Source organism: Pecten maximus, chromosome 6 (genome assembly GCF_902652985.1).
Source record: "Pecten maximus chromosome 6, xPecMax1.1, whole genome shotgun sequence".
NCBI lineage: Eukaryota > Metazoa > Mollusca > Bivalvia > Pectinida > Pectinidae > Pecten > Pecten maximus.
Genome location: NC_047020.1, coordinates 16,935,490 through 16,952,203, shown reverse-complemented (window position 1 = coordinate 16,952,203; position 16,714 = coordinate 16,935,490). Strand labels below are relative to the sequence as shown.

The window sequence follows — 16,714 nt, the reverse complement described above, 5'->3', positions numbered from 1 at the left end:
GTTCTGTATTCTTCAATCAAAACGAAAGTAGAGTTAGCCTATTGTATTGGAACTCTTTTTTGTGGAGATATGGAACTAAACGCATGTGTGACCTTCACCCGCGATAAACCCGCTGCTTACTGTCAAGAGGCCAACTGCTAGGTGGGTTTAATTTATTTCATATTTGTTTTTAGGTAACACCAATTCATGAGTTTGGTATCGATGCACAAGCCATGGTCGTGTCTTAGATCAGCTTTGTAGATTTTATGTCTCTTAACGACTCCGTAATTGAGGCTGATATAGGCCTAGCCAAGGAACGTCAACTTGGAGGAGGTCGCGAAAGATAGAAAAAAATGTGACGTACAGGGACGTGCGGAAAGTATTGAGACGCATGCTATTTTACTTTATTTTTCATTAATTTTGATAACTTTCGATAATTTTCATGACTTTGATCGTCTCCGAATATATACGCTAATTCAACAGAAAGTTGTTAGGTCTTTGACCCTATAAATAGTAAAATACATACATAAATGTACATGTAATGAAAAACACGATTACTGCACCATTACAAAAGTATGACATTGTTTTGTTCTTTCATCATACTTGATAAGTAACGTGTAATATCTCATGAAATCGGCTACGAGCAGTTATACAAGTTATCAGATGAAGAAGGACACACACGTACACAATTCTCTACATGTTTCTGAAAGTTCTTTAAAACACTAGAAAAAAACAAATCATTAACAATTTAGTCTAAATGAATGAAATAAATATAACAGAGTGCATGATCAATTAAATTTATTTCAATGTCTCTGCTAGGGATAGAATATGCTGGATCTCTGGCTTTCTAATATTTCACTTGACCTGTCGAACTAAAAGTTCTCTCTAGCCAAGCGCTATATTGAAGCTAGAACATGCAGTTACGAAGCTTTATAGTAAAACTATTAAGGGCTCCAATACATTTTGCATGTCTTTGTCTAAGCAGGAGTGTAGAAATGGTACCATTCTCGATACACTTATCAAGTTATACATTTGTACATGCACATCATTTGTGGAAGAAGCTACCAAAACGTACAGTGTGACTTCTCTTGGTCACTACAAATACATGTATTTATATATGTACGGTGTATATATGTATAGTCTTTAGATGTAGGCTTTTTTATATGGCAACTTTCCAATAATACAGACTTAAGAATATGTGTCTAAGCCCATGGTACCAATATTAATTAATTGAGACAAATAAATTTTAGGTCATACTAAATTTGACAACATATATGTATACCTACATGTGTAGTCCACAATATTTACATACCACATATGTCTCTGGGGTACTGTGAAAGAACATTGAAAACATTATTCCTGTCAAGTGTGCGCACCTGCAGTCTCCTAATTGATAATCCCCATACAGCTCTATTTTGTCAAAGATGCATGCTCCATCTGGCGTCAATGATCAGTGACACCATATTTAGCAGTATTTATAAACCTTGATGACCTAGCTACTTCTTTTACACAACATTGAAGTAAACATGTAATATGCATACATATACTTGCTTTGATATCTTGGTTTATGACAAAGCCATGGCCATGCCAAGGAACACAGACTAAACTAATTTAATAGACATGGACTGACATAGGATGATAATTATAGGCATTGAACTGTTTGCTAGTCATTGCAATATCACTTAATTGATGGTGAAGTAATATAACATCTGGTAATTATATATATATCATTTGACATGTCTTGAGTTTCATGTGTTCTGCTATTGTATAATAAATAGTTCCATACTTAACAGTGACACAAATATAAAGACACATGAACTTTAATAGTCGCCTGATATATTACAGGTATTTCATTATCACTGGCACCAATATAATCTTCCCTACCAGGAAGTCATAGTTGGGCTGACAGAGAATGCTTGTGACAGTACTTCAAGTAGAAAGTAGTAAGTGAGACCAACACCACCGAAGATGTCAATCAAAACCATTAAACAGGACGTCTATGCCGAGGAACAGAAGGAGGATATCGGAGCAGTGGTACGACGTAGCATTGGAATGCCAGACGTATGTAACCGTTGTAAAAATCTGAGAGAAAATAGATAATTAAATTCTGTAATTCTTTGTAGTGATAGGAAAGTTAGAAGTATCAAATGATAAATGTCAAGTGTAAGCATACTGTAACAAAGTTAGAAATTTATCACTAAAAGTTACTTATAAATGTAGCATACCCTGTAACTTATATAAGAATTATATATTGAAGGAATATCAGTGTTGTGATTTACAATGTAGTGTAGGACTACTAGAGAATAGCAGTGTTGTGATATACAAGGTAGTGTAGGACTACTAGAGAATATCAGTGTTGTGATATACAATGTAGTGTAGGACTACTAGAGACTAACAGTGTTGTGATATACAATGTAATGTAGGACTACTAGAGAATATCAGTGTTGTGATATACAATGTAGTGTAGGACTACTAGAGAATAGAATTGTTGTGATATACAAGGTAGTGTAGGACTACTAGAGAATATCAATGTTGTGATATACAATGTAGTGTAGGACTACTAGAGAATATCAGTGTTGTGATATACAAGGTAGTGTAGGACTACTAGAGAATATCAGTGTTGTGATATACAAGGTAGTGTAGGACTACTAGAGACTAACAGTGTTGTGATATACAATGTAGTGTAGGACTACTAGAGACTAACAGTGTTGTGATATACAATGTAGTGTAGGACTACTAGAGAATATCAGTGTTGTGATATACAATGTAGTGTAGGACTACTAGAGAATATCAGTGTTGTGATATACAATGTAGTGTAGGACTACTAGAGAATATCAGTGTTGTGATATACAAGGTAGTGTGGGACTACTAGAGAATATCAGTGTTGTGATATACAAGGTAGTGTAGGACTACTAGAGAATAGCAGTGTTGTGATATACAATGTAGTGTAGGACTACTAGAGAATATCAGTGTTGTGATATACAAGGTAGTGTGGGACTACTAGAGAATATCAGTGTTGTGATATACAAGGTAGTGTAGGACTACTAGAGAATAGAATTGTTGTGATATACAATGTAGTGTGGGACTACTAGAGAATATCAGTGTTGTGATATACAATGTAGTGTAGGACTACTAGAGAATAGCAGTGTTGTGATATACAATGTAGTGTAGGACTACTAGAGAATATCAGTGTTGTGATATACAAGGTAGTGTGGGACTACTAGAGAATATCAGTGTTGTGATATACAAGGTAGTGTAGGACTACTAGAGAATATCAGTGTTGTGATATACAATGTAGTGTGGGACTAATAGCTCATAATAGCTAATACATGTAGTATTCATCAGGAATGAAACTTGAAATGCAGTGCAAGATTTACACCAGCTTGCTGATTTTTTTTTTGCCATAATTTTCACCAAAGTTTACTTTTTCATCAAAATTCCTTATCTTTACTGAACGATATATCTACCTTTTATTGTTTCTTGTTTCTGGTATTCAGTATGTTTTTTGACACAAACGTAAGTTTGAGTCTATGTCAGCGCTTTTGAGGTGTAGCTGACAAAATCTACGATGCCCTCTGGCGGATACTGCCTTGGCCAATCTAACCGTTGCTTTACAGTAACTCCGTAATGCTATGCAGTAAATATTTGTAAATATCGTAAATATTCACGATAAAAAATGACATATAGTAAAGTTCAGCTATAAAAAAATTACCTTTTGTTTTGTTGACACAAACGTAGACACAAACGTAAGTTTGAGTCTATGTCAGCGCTTTTGAGGGCTCTGGCGGATACTGCTGTTGGCCAATCTAAACGTTGCTTTACAGTAACTCCGTAATGTTATGCAGTAAATATTTGTTTAACTTCACGATAAAAAATGACATACAGTGAAGTTCAGCTATTAAAAAAAATCACCTTTTGTTTTGTTGTATTTTAAAAGCTGACAGGACAATGTGTTTTTTTTTGGCATTTTCGTTCGCTCTGACACAACTTCCACTGCCACTTCACAATCATATTCTATCGCAAAAAAAAAATAGTCCCGTGACTTACGGAGTCAAATGCAGCACTGCAGTTTCGTTAGATATATGACAAAACAACAGAACCTCACAAATAGATAGTTTTCAAAGTATTTAATTTAAGTATGTTCTGTCGATGATACGTAAGAATATTTTTCCGCGTTGAACGCATTAGATTTCACGCGGAATGATACAATCGACTTTTCGCTGGCGCCATATTGCTGCTTACCTGTGACCCGGAAGAAAAATCTACTAACATCACGCTGAATTTTCATCATCGACATCTATGTGGTTTTTTTTCTTTGGTGGCATGTTACTGAATGGGTTATAATATTGATAAAGTTTCGTCGGAATATCGTTGTTATTTTGTACATTGAAAAATCACTCATCCAGCATCCGATTTTGTCCGCCATCTTTCAGTAATGTAAACAATAATAAAAGAAAGAGTAGGTGATCAAACCCAACTTTGAATGTCATTTTCTCACTGAAATATTAACTTGCATGTGATTGATGTAGTCTGCAGATGGTTAGATTATATAGATGTTTTTTACGAAAGAAAAAAAGTTGTCTATTCATCATGACAATATCACAACAACGGCAGTCGAGTACCATACGCATGTTTGCAAATAAAAAGTTAAATAAATTCTCACTGAATAGGGTTTCGAAATGTCAAATGGACTTGTGAATATTAATATTGACTTCGGATCTATTGATTATATCCTACGTAATGCACATGAAGTTTTTCGTTTACAGAACGCGTACCGCATTAACGTGGACGTGGACGTCACTGAAAATTTCATCTCTAATTATAGCGACTGATTCTTTTTTTCTAATATTCGTGATGGTTTAAAAAAAATAGAAAATGATCTATCATTATCATTTGAAATATTACATAACAGTCGAAGCATATTATAAAAAAGAAAGGGGTCTACGATGTACATCTACATAGACCTTTATTATGTTTGGTGGAGTTTTGAACGCTTCAGGGACGGTTAAAGGGCAGTAACTCTTTAGAAAACACCATTTTTCATGGAAATGTACTGATTGCTAAATTTAACCAGAGATATTTAAAGGCAGTGGAAATGTTATATTCCTACATCTGCGTTTTTTTCTGTCTTAAATCATTTCAGCTTCTGAATTAAATTAACCTTTAAACTAATGCACAGTAAAGTATTGATAAATCAATGCAAATAATTTATTATCACTTAGATTTATTATTATTATTTAATCTTTTTTTCTTTACAACACTAGTACATATTATTTGAGAAGAACAGCAAAAATTACTAAGTTCATTATTCTTCTAAACAACAAAAATTTGTAAAACTTTTTTGTGTTGTGCATATATCCTATTGTGAAATAACTTGGCATGACTAAAGATAATAGTATTGTCTTGATGACTGTTACATACTATATCATAGGTTGAGTTAAATAATTATTTTCTTGTCAATTATGGTAAATGGTGAAAACACATTTTTTTCATTTAAATTGTTAAGTCGGTTTAATGTTCAAATTCAGATTAATTTAATTAAAGCAACTATTAATAATGTATATATGTGTTAACTTTTCTGACAAAGTCTTCAAGTAACCTGATTATATTTGACAGAGAATCAAAATAAGTAATTTTGTTGTTAAGAATAGTGGGCTTAGCCATTTACAACTGTTTAGATTCTACTTAATAAGGTTTGATTTTTAACATTTTGGCAAATTTATCTTATCAATATCCAATTTAGTTTTAAAGATAAGCAGTACTTCCATTTTTATGAAAATAAAAATTACTTCAGTGTTCTAATAATTTAAACACATGAACAATTGAAAGAAATACATTTGTATGAAAAGCATTCATAATGGATTTTGAAGAATGCTACTACATGTACAGTTCATCCAGTTTGGGCATTCGAACTACATTTTCATCTGACAGATGCTGCAGATTAAAAAAAAACCTCTGATTTTGAAATCGATGATATCAATACATATAGCTACATTCACATCTCACTAACATTAATTAACATGATATATATACCATACATACATATATATATGTATCATGCAGTTACAGTTATGTATATGGTACATATACTATTGCGGAGAATATTTGATGCAATGTACATAAGTGAAAAACAAAATTCCACTTCAAATTGATTTGAACTGTACATGTGAATGAATGTGTTTTTGTTGTATAGATGATTTGTAGCTACACAGTATGGAGTGTAAACATATAACGTAGAGTGCTATATGAAAATCATGTTCACTCTTAAGAAACTGTCTCAAGTCTGAGCTGATATGAGCATGTAATTCTAAGTTTTGAATATAGTGCTTAGTTTAATGTGCCCGTCGTGATGGTATACCCTGCCCTGTCTACATCCGCATTCTACGCTTCCAGAGTCTGTTTATCAGACCCAGGTGTTTTTAACCCACCATCATCAGATGGTGGGCTATTCAAATCGCCCTGCGTCAGTGGTCCGTCCGTCCCTCCATCCGTAAACAATTCTTGTTATCGCTATTTCTCAAAGTACTGAAGGGATCTTCTAAAATTTCATAGGTTTCTCTTGGTTTCTAGTTATGCATATTGCATTTTGAGACCAATCGGAAAACAATATGGCCGACAGGCAGCCATCTTAGGTTTTGACAATTGAAGTTTGTTATTGCTATTTCTCAGAAAGCACTGAATTGATCTTTCTCAAATTTCATATGTAGGTTCCTCTTGGTGCTAACATTAGTTATGCATATTGCATTTTGAGACCAATCGGAAAACAATAAGGCCGATAGGCAGCCATCTTTGATTTTGTCAATTGAAGTTTGTTATCACTATTTCTCAGAAAGTGTTGACGGGATCTTTTTCAAATTTCATAAGTAGGTTCCCCTCGGTGCCTAGTTATGCATATTGCGTTTTGAGACTAATCGGAAAACAACATGGCCGACAGGCAGCCATCTTGGATTTGGACAATTGAAGTTTGTTATCGCAATTTCTCAAAAAGTGCTGAAGGGATCTTTCTAAAATTTGATATGTAGGTTTCCCTTGGTGGGTGGTTATGCATAATGCATTTTGAGACCAATCGGAAAACAATATGGCTGACAGGCAGCCATCTTAGGTTTTGACAATTGAAGTTTGTTATTGCTATTTCTCAGAAAGCACTGAATTGATCTTTCTCAAATTTCATATGTAGGTTCCTCTTGGTGCTTACATTAATTATGCATATTGCATTTTGAGACCAATCGGAAAACAATATGGCCGACAGGCAGCCATCTTGGATTTGGACAATTGAAGTTTGTTATCACTATTTCTCAGAAAGTGCTGACGGGATCTTTCTCAAATTTTATATGTAGGTTCCCCTCGGTGCCTAGTTATGGATATTGCATTTTGAGACTAATCGAAAAACAACATGGCCGACAGGCAGCCATATTGTATTTTGACAATTGAAGTTTGTTATCGCTATTTTACAGAAGGCACTGAAGGGATAGAACAATCTGCCACAAAATATCATTCAAAACCTTGACATAACATCATTCAAACCAGGGCTCGCACACACGATAAAATCCTAAAACAATCACACAAATGTTTTTAACCTGAGCTCTCTCTTATCTAAAAGCTGGTAGCTAGATGGGGCGCTACATCAAATGTATAAATATTTTTTCAAATGCTAATGATAATGATAATTTGTGAAGCGCTTATAGGCATGGGATCCTCAAAAGTTTGAAAAGAAAGGCCTCATTAATTTTACAGGTAATCTAGGACCTTCATATTACATCTACAACTACGTATACATTAACCCATTGAAGATGTCAAATAAGATTACCCGAGTACCTATTCTGAAAATTAGCTGCCAAGACGCACTTGCAATCAAAAGTAGATATGAATTTCTTTTCTTGCCAATATTTTGTCCTAGTCCTAATCAGGTATTGGTGATGTTCCATACAAAGTTGACCATGTCCCCACTAAACAAAAGCAGTTAAAATAATTTGTTTTCGTTTGTGTCTTCAGTACTTTCAGTACTTTGATTAATGTTTTTTATTTGGTATAATATACATTTTTTTAAATTAATTTTTCAAGGTTGACTACTTGGATCCTTTCCTGATGCTTGATGAATTTTATGTGACACCACCAGCAGGCTTCCCTGACCACCCACACAGAGGGTTTGAGACCGTGAGTACAGAGTTATATTGACAGTCATTGAGAATTATTTACTTTGATTTGATAAAGACTTAATAAAAACTCAACTTTCCCCTCTAGCTACTGTAATAAAGAAAGAGAGATCAAGCTGCAATGTAATTATTAACCATGATTTTAATAATAAAAAAAAAAACGAACAATTTTGGATTTTGGTATTTTCAATCTGCAGGTATCATATGTACTGCAAGGTGCAGGAATGCATGAGGACTGTTGTGGCCACAAGGGGACCCTGCATGCTGGTGATGTACAGGTGAGATCATGCTGTACATTGTAACTTCAGGCCCAGCAATAAATTACAGACTTTTCATGTTTTACAATGCCGATATTGATGTTGAGATGGAAGAAGGGAGAAGAATGTACTCACTGAACAATAATGCATACAATTCTTAATCACTGATTGTATTATATGAAACTGTGTGTGCTGTGTGAAACTGTGTGTGCTGTATGAAACTGTGTGTGTTGTATGAAACTGTGTGTGTTGTATGAAACTGTGTGTGCTGTATGAAACTGTGTGTGTTGTATGGAACTGTGTGTGCTGTATGAAACTGTGTGTGCTGTACGTATGAAACTGTGTGTGCTGTATGAAACTGTGTGTGCTGTATGAAACTCATATATTTACTTATTTAGGATCTACCATTCCTTGCTGTATATATGCTGGTGTCAAGGTCACGGGGTCAAGGTTTAACCCAGTGAAATCATTATCTGAATGAAAACTAATAGACAGTTTACTATTATTTCTTAAAACATCTTAATTATGGACAGTTAAGAACTTGTATATTTTGTGACAAATGTATTTATATATGCTTCATATGTCTTCAAAGGACTTATTTTCACTAAGCAATAGGCCCAGATGTCTGATATTGGGCTAATTATAGCATGCTGGGGTGAATGACATTGACCACAAATTCAAGGTCACAGGAATCAAATCTGCCAAATTATATCGAACCTCAGGGGACTGTTAATGCCCATGGGTCTCTTGTCATTAGTGAAATTTCACCCAGTCCAAAACTTGTAATCTAATCATAAACAACTCATGTTTACAGTAGAAAAATTAAAATTAAACACCTTTATCCATAGAAAACAGGATGGTAATAGATTGTGTGTTTGTTTTGAAGTGGATGACTGCTGGACGAGGGATTGTCCATTGTGAGATGCCACACGGTACTGAGGAGGTCCATGGCCTACAGTTGTGGGTTAATTTAGCCAGCAAGGACAAGATGATTGATCCTGCTTATCAGGAACTCCAGGACAAAGATATACCACGGAACACCAAGGACAACACCACTGTCAAGGTCATTGCTGGGGAATCCCAAGGGGTCAAGGTCAGTTTGTACTGTCAATTAAGTACAGGTCACATAATGAATGGTTCTCAAATAGACCCAATCTTTGGGGTTTCTGTCATAGGGATGTTGTATGATAAAGATGATTGTATCATGTATAATGTCTATATTATTAAATCTCGTCTTCTCCAATGTTTAATGAAGACAAAATAATCTTGATGAATAATAACAACTGGATTGTGAGAACTATTCATTTGAAAAATTAAAAACTACATCCTGGTGAAGCTTCACCCCTATTAGTGGGACTAGTAAACAAGAACCAACTGACTACTTCAGTATGATGTGATTGAAACAGCCTCTATTATCTATCTGTTGTAGTCACCTATGCTGACGAGAACACAAACAATCTATCTAGACTTCAGGATGCAGAAGGATGGCAAACTGGTCCAGCCTATTAAAAAAGGCTGGAACTCATTTGTGTATATACTCAGTGGTAAAGCCATGTTTGGTACGTGTTTTTAACAAACAAATAATCCCCTGGGGATCTCGATAAACATGATGAAATATAAGCAATGTTAGATTCAGGTAACACAGAGCTTAGATCTCCAACGTTGGATATTTTGTATTTAAATCAGTGTATCCATATTGAGTCTACATGATAAAACATCATTGATATTCTATTGCTTTACATAGTGCAGAAGATGTTTTTCAATACTAGTAAGCAGCTGATGAAATGATGAAATAATAATAAACCTAAGTACGTTAGTACCTTGTTATACGAGATGTCAGGACCTAGTGATATCCTGGTAAACGGAATGTTCTGACTCTAATATACGCTTCATTATATATGTATTTAGACTATGACTTAATTATTGATTTTCCCCTATTGTTTAAGGACCAGAAGGGGACCAGACTGAGGGATGTCCTCATCACGCCCTTATCCTGAGTGAGGAGGGTGACGACTTAGTTGCAGTAAACAAAGTAATCTTGCCATATTGTGTATCAGTAATTTTTGTACAAATAGTTTTGGACTGTAACTGAGGCATGATGTGTCATGTGATGATTAATCTATAAAAATGTTTGGTCTATATATACATGGCTTTACAATTTTTGTGTGTGAATATCCTGGACCAACTTGCAAGGTCACATGGTTGTAAAATTTACCTGAATCTTAAAAAAAACTTATAGATAATCATGGCATGGTGTTGTGATAATCATCATGTTGAATGTATAGAAAGGCAGTCATTTTTCATAATGTCTGTCCTTGTGGAAGGTTTCTGGGATGGCAATATATAGTTTGGGTTTTTGTTACATTTGATACCAAAGTTACACAGGCAAAATGTTTTCATGTCAATTCAGGTCAAATTCAGGTCAATATTTTTTCAGGTCAAATTGGCCTCAAGACATTTTGCCTATGTAGGCATGAAGTACACCACACTATCAGTGTTAGAGACTTAAGATTGCTCCCAGTTCTCTGCTTTGTTTGAAATCTTGTGCTAATTCTGTTTTTTCTTATTTTTCAGGGAACAGAGGAATGCCATTTTGTGTTAATAGGCGGTCAACCTTTACATGAACCAGTTGCAACCCATGGTAAGTGTTACAGACAGGACTGACGTACAAAGTTTACATAAAAACTATCAGACAGGACTGACGTACAAAGTTTACATAAAAACTATCAGACAGGACTGACATACAAAGTTTACATAAAAACAATCAGACAGGACTGACGTACAAAGTTTACATAAAAACTATCAGACAGGACTGACGTACAAAGTTTACATAAAAACTATCAGACAGGACTGACGTACAAAGTTTACATAAAAACTATCAGACAGGACTGACATACAAAGTTTACATAAAAACTATCAGACAGGACTGACATACAAAGTTTACATAAAAACTATCAGACAGGACTGACATACAAAGTTTACATAAAAACAATCAGACAGGACTGACGTACAAAGTTTACATAAAAACTATCAGACAGGACTGACATACAAAGTTTACATAAAAACTATCAGACAGGACTGACGTACAAAGTTTACATAAAAACTATCAGACAGGACTGACGTACAAAGTTTACATAAAAACTATCAGACAGGACTGACATACAAAGTTTACATAAAACTATCAGACAGGACTGACTTACAAAGTTTACATAAAAACTATCAGACAGGACTGACGTACAAAGTTTACATAAAAACAACCAGACAGGACTGACATACAAAGTTTACATAAAAACTATCAGACAGGACTGACGTACAAAGTTTACATAAAAACTATCACACAGGACTGACGTACAAAGTTTACATAAAAACAACCAGACAGGACTGACGTACAAAGTTTACATAAAAACAACCAGACAGGACTGACATACAAAGTTTACATAAAAACTATCATTCAGGACTGACGTACAAAGTTTACATAAAAACAATCATTCAGGACTGACATACAACGTTTACATAAAAACAAACAAGAAAATTTAGGACAAAGCGTATTGATCTGTCAATGTTACTTACCTCGGTATATTCAAATATTCAAACTATTTCTAAAAAGTGCTGATATGAACCTGATAATATTCAACACAAATCCACAATAGGCTGAACTTGAGAGAATCCTCTGTATTTTTGTATCTGGCCTGATGGGGTTGTGTGGTGGGTGGAGTTTTCTTTATACATATTACATGATAATAAAGTAACTCTAATAATAAAACCTATCATTCTTTATATTATATTGATGTGTACTTACTAGTTTTTCCTTCTTTCAGGCCCATTTGTAATGAATACTGAAGAAGAAATTCAGCAGGCTATTCTCGACTACAAGTTGAAACAGAAAGGATTTGAAGTTGCTAAAACTTGGAAGTCGGACTACCTAACGAATCGGTGATGTTTTAGTAACTCGATAGTGTGCGACATTGGGAAGGAACTATTTAATAACCGTGATATGTAGAATGTGCTTTGGAATGCTGTACTTTGATGGATGATTTATAATGATGTCTATGAATGTACTACATGGTAATTATAATCAACATATGGGCCAGAGTCACACTTGTATTTACTATTGAATGCAATTAAGACTTTGAGGACACCATTATACGGTCGTCATATATACATGTTTATAAGAGTACTGTATATGTTGACATCAGGGATTTTGCCAGGTCTTTAGAGGGTCCAGTATTAAGCCCTGTTCCCCATTAAAAATCAGCTCAAGATTTTCCTACATTAGACCAAAATTTCCCCGATCAGAAATGTACACCACTTAGCAATAAGGACGGTTCTAAACTAACTATTGTACTGTTTTTGAAGATGAGGATCACGATGATGAATTAATATTGAAAATAAAACCCATCAAAACACAGGTAAACTTGTATTACAGGTATTTTCAACATTTTCATAAAAATGCCAAAACATTTCCCTATTTTAGGTCAGGTCTCATCAATTCCCAAATACCTGGACATATGAAAACATGGTCATATACAACAAATATATTGGCAAATTTGTGTTTCATGTTTTCAGTTGAGCAAGTGGTGTGAATCTATTATATTTAGTGACATCAGCAATCAATTCTACATAGACATAAATATAACTTAATTACTTATTATCGGGGAAACCATCAAAGCCATGTAATACTTGTATTTTCAGTGGGTTCCTCACACATAGTGACTTTGACCCATATATTGAAATGTGTAAATGTAGCTTTGGTATTTCTGTCTTTGTGACACTGTGCTGGAGCTTAGAAGATATTATTACATGGTCTATAAGTTGTATGGCTGTATCAATGTTTTTATGTAAATGCCAGTTTTATGAGCCCTTAGATATACATGTATAGGGAAGCTATGTCTCATCCTCTCTCCTTGTATGGAGGTCGGTCTTTTTTATGTTTAAACTGACGAAGTCATCACAACTTTTCTATGGTCACACCGTTTTATGGGGTCTGTCTGTCCTATTCTGAATCAATGGCATGCCTTGATTACCCCTCAATGGTTCTTTACACCAGGTTCTACACCTAATCACATTCTAGTGGTCATTTGTCAAGGTTAAAGGGTCCAAGGTCATCTTTTCTCCCTTCAGCAGGGAATGCATTGTTCTGAATTAATGTCATAGCTTCAGAACCCCTCTATAGATTTGGTTCATATTTACACAATAGTATCTAATGAACGTTCTTTGCCTGGGTGTGAGGGCATTCATGACTTAGTAACTTTTCTACATTCATGGAACAATGGAACCTTACTGACAATCCATGCTGTAAGTTTTGATGATTTCTATAGTTACAGTAAATCAGTTTTATTCCAGGGCTAACTATGTTAAAATCCTGTTGTTTTGTGGTGTAATGGACATTCCTAGCATCAAAAATTGTTATAGTGACTAGTTCTGATAAAAAGTTCTTTACACAAATAGCAAAACCAATTCCACTGTTCGTGTCACTCTGACAGCTGCTTGTGGTCTACTCGCATGTCACAAAGTCACAATCTTGGGTGTAAATCCTATAACTAGTAGTTGTTCACTATACGATACAAGTGGTTTGAAGGGTTCCACAAATTTCCAATGATTTCCCTATATATGTAAAGCATTAATAACATAGTAATATACATGTACAGCTGCTGTTGTAAAGTTATAGATGTGAGGATAAATGAATAGCGCTCCCTAAAGCTCATTATTTTCTGTCTTTTTGTCCCAATATAAACTTTTCTATCTATATTGGTTTAGATTTTCTATTTACATAGATCTGTGTTCTAAAGCTTCTTGTGGACACACTCCATATTAGCTATGGCCTTCTGTATGTTATACATGTAGTGACAAATATTGTTAAAACAAATCAAAATGTTTTTTTTGCTGAATCACAGAGAAAAGTGAGAAAATGTCCTAGCCATGCAGATAAAATGTTATGTAATATAATTACTGTTTGTTAACTTATCAAATCTTAACCAGATTAAAATTATCACAGAATAATACAATGTATACCAGTCAAAATATAAACCATGAAAATGTAACTGTTTGTGCTTAGAGTGATAGCCTTACTTGACTGATAAAGTACTCGTATGTACATGTATTTAGGTTTGGTTGTACCAGTGACAGCCTTACTTGACTGATTAAGTACTTGTATGTACATGTATCTAGGTTTGGTTGTACCAGTGGTAGCCTTACTTGACTGATAAAGTACTCGTATGTATTGAGAGGAAACACATGTCAGCCTGCAGGCCTTCTAAATATTCAGTCACTTATATCTGTAACATATAAAATGAATTCTTCCATTTAAATTGATTGAAAAAGAAGTCTATCAAGGCTTGATTGTGTATTCAGATCAGCTGTAGGTGATTTAGTACCCTGGAAATCCATGTTTTCCCCTTAATTCCTAGGATAAGAATATTGCACAGATTGTGATCTTTAGATGGTTTTGTAAAAATGTAGGAATGTCATTATGCTTGATAAGACATTAATTCATTGGAGATAGGTTGTTTCGGTAAAAAAAATGGTGGATTTATTATGTGGAATTGTTTGTTAATTAGCTGGTATCATGTCTCAGTGTACAGCACTGAATTAAAGTTGTGAAGGGAGATAACTCTTATGCATTGATAATATTTTAACATGAATAAATGTCTTTTAAAAATCGATCTCAAGTATTTTCGCTGAGGGCATGCCTTTCAAGAAATGTTCTAGTCCTTTTGGTTGGCAGCATGCCATCAATTAGGCCAGTATTGATTAAGTGTGTGTGTGCTTGACTAATTTAACCCACTGATAATTCTAAGTTTAGATGCGTATGTAGGGCATCTTTGTGTAAGCTGTACCATATTTTAAGCAGAATGTCATTGTTTTTTGTTATAGTTTTTAAATAGATATTTTATAGCTAGTTTTTTTTTATATTATGTTACCTGGTTTAGTGAATGATAATATCTTCAGGTGCAAGCTAGATTGCATTTTGGTTTGATGAAAGACTGACTATAAATTGTTAGGTCACCAGCAGGTCAATGTTCAAGTCCTGTATGTGTGCAATTACCTTAACAAAACAGGGTGTTGTCATCCATGTTATGACAGAACTAAACATGGAGAAATCATGTCATTACGTACTACAATAAATGCAAATATTTTGCCTTGATTGCTTAAACATCAAGGTGTGCAATGCGGGGCATCTAGACCTCATGTCTGAATTGGGTGGGGTAAAAAACAACAAAAAAACAAAACGACAACAAGATAGCATTAATAAAAAGTGATTCTTGTAAACTGGGTTCACTGGTTGGCAATGTTTGGCAACTGGTGTATATTTTGTTAAAGGCCTTACTAGATATATTTACTTATGAAGTTCCATAACTCTGTAAACTGATCTCATGGCCGTTCATTCTGTACCTGGTACACAGTGATGATAGAATGTTACTGAGAAATAGGTCTCCTAGTTACAGAGAATTCAGAAACCAGAGTTGTAGTGCATAATACTTACTTTGTATAAGATTTCTACATGTATGTGTTTTAGTCTTTCTGCTCCCTTCTCTACATTTCTGAATACTAGGGATATTTTTGATGGGATCAATTTTGTATTTTTAACTTTTTATCTACCAAGCGATATTTGGTTTAAACTATTATAATTAGTACATATTATGTTAAGTCCCAAGTTTTTTTTTTTTTATCTTTGGAGCTGTTGTATTTTTTCTGAAATATTAATTTTTAATGAGCAATATAAGTTTATTATATATGTGATTACACTGTTTGTTTTTATAGATATCGTACTGATGACGGATCTCATGTACCATTTCGTACTGATGACGGATCTCATGTACCATTTCGTACTGATGACGGATCTCATGTACCATTTCGTACTGATGACGGATCTCATGTACCAGTTCGTACTGATGACAGATCTCATGTACCATTTCGTACTGATGACGGATCTCATGTACCATTTCGTACTGATGACGGATCTCATGTACCAGTTCGTACTGATGACGGATCTCATGTACCATTTCGTACTGATGACGGATCTCATGTACCATTTCGTACTGATGACGGATCTCATGTACCATTTCGTACTGATGACGGATCCCATGTACCACAGTTTATGATCCTTTGTTAATTTATGTACCGGTAGTAAGATATTTTTAGAAATGGGGCACTATAGATTATGTATTTCCTGCAATTATTTGACTTTTTTAATTACACACAATTGTAAAAGTTTATTACAAAAAAAACGGAGAAATGTTTTTTAATTATTTGGAAAACTTAAAATTACAATGGAAGTACCCAAACACCAGAGTGTATAGCTTTCATTCTTGCCTAGTTACTGTA

The 16,714-nt window shown here is 34.4% G+C and overlaps 1 protein-coding gene across 2 annotated transcripts; it reads left to right on the top strand.

Annotated features, from left to right (window-relative positions):
- Positions 1–65: 65 nt before the first annotated feature.
- LOC117329108 (pirin-like) lies at positions 66–16,559 on the top strand. 2 transcript variants are annotated; one of them, XR_004533105.1, is made up of 10 exons: positions 66–141; positions 1,825–2,040; positions 8,041–8,133; positions 8,330–8,410; positions 9,276–9,482; positions 9,819–9,948; positions 10,336–10,421; positions 10,964–11,030; positions 12,208–12,454; positions 16,151–16,559. XR_004533105.1 is itself a non-coding variant. In XM_033886841.1 (9 exons), the coding sequence occupies exons 2-9, from the start codon at positions 1,948–1,950 to the stop codon at positions 12,324–12,326; spliced, it is 876 nt and encodes a 291-aa protein (XP_033742732.1). In that variant the 5' UTR covers positions 66–141; positions 1,825–1,947; the 3' UTR covers positions 12,327–16,559. The 2 variants fall into 2 exon arrangements, 1 of the variants encoding a protein (XP_033742732.1); XM_033886841.1 differs by having other exon boundaries at positions 12,208–16,559.
- The last annotated feature ends 155 nt before the right edge of the window (positions 16,560–16,714 follow it).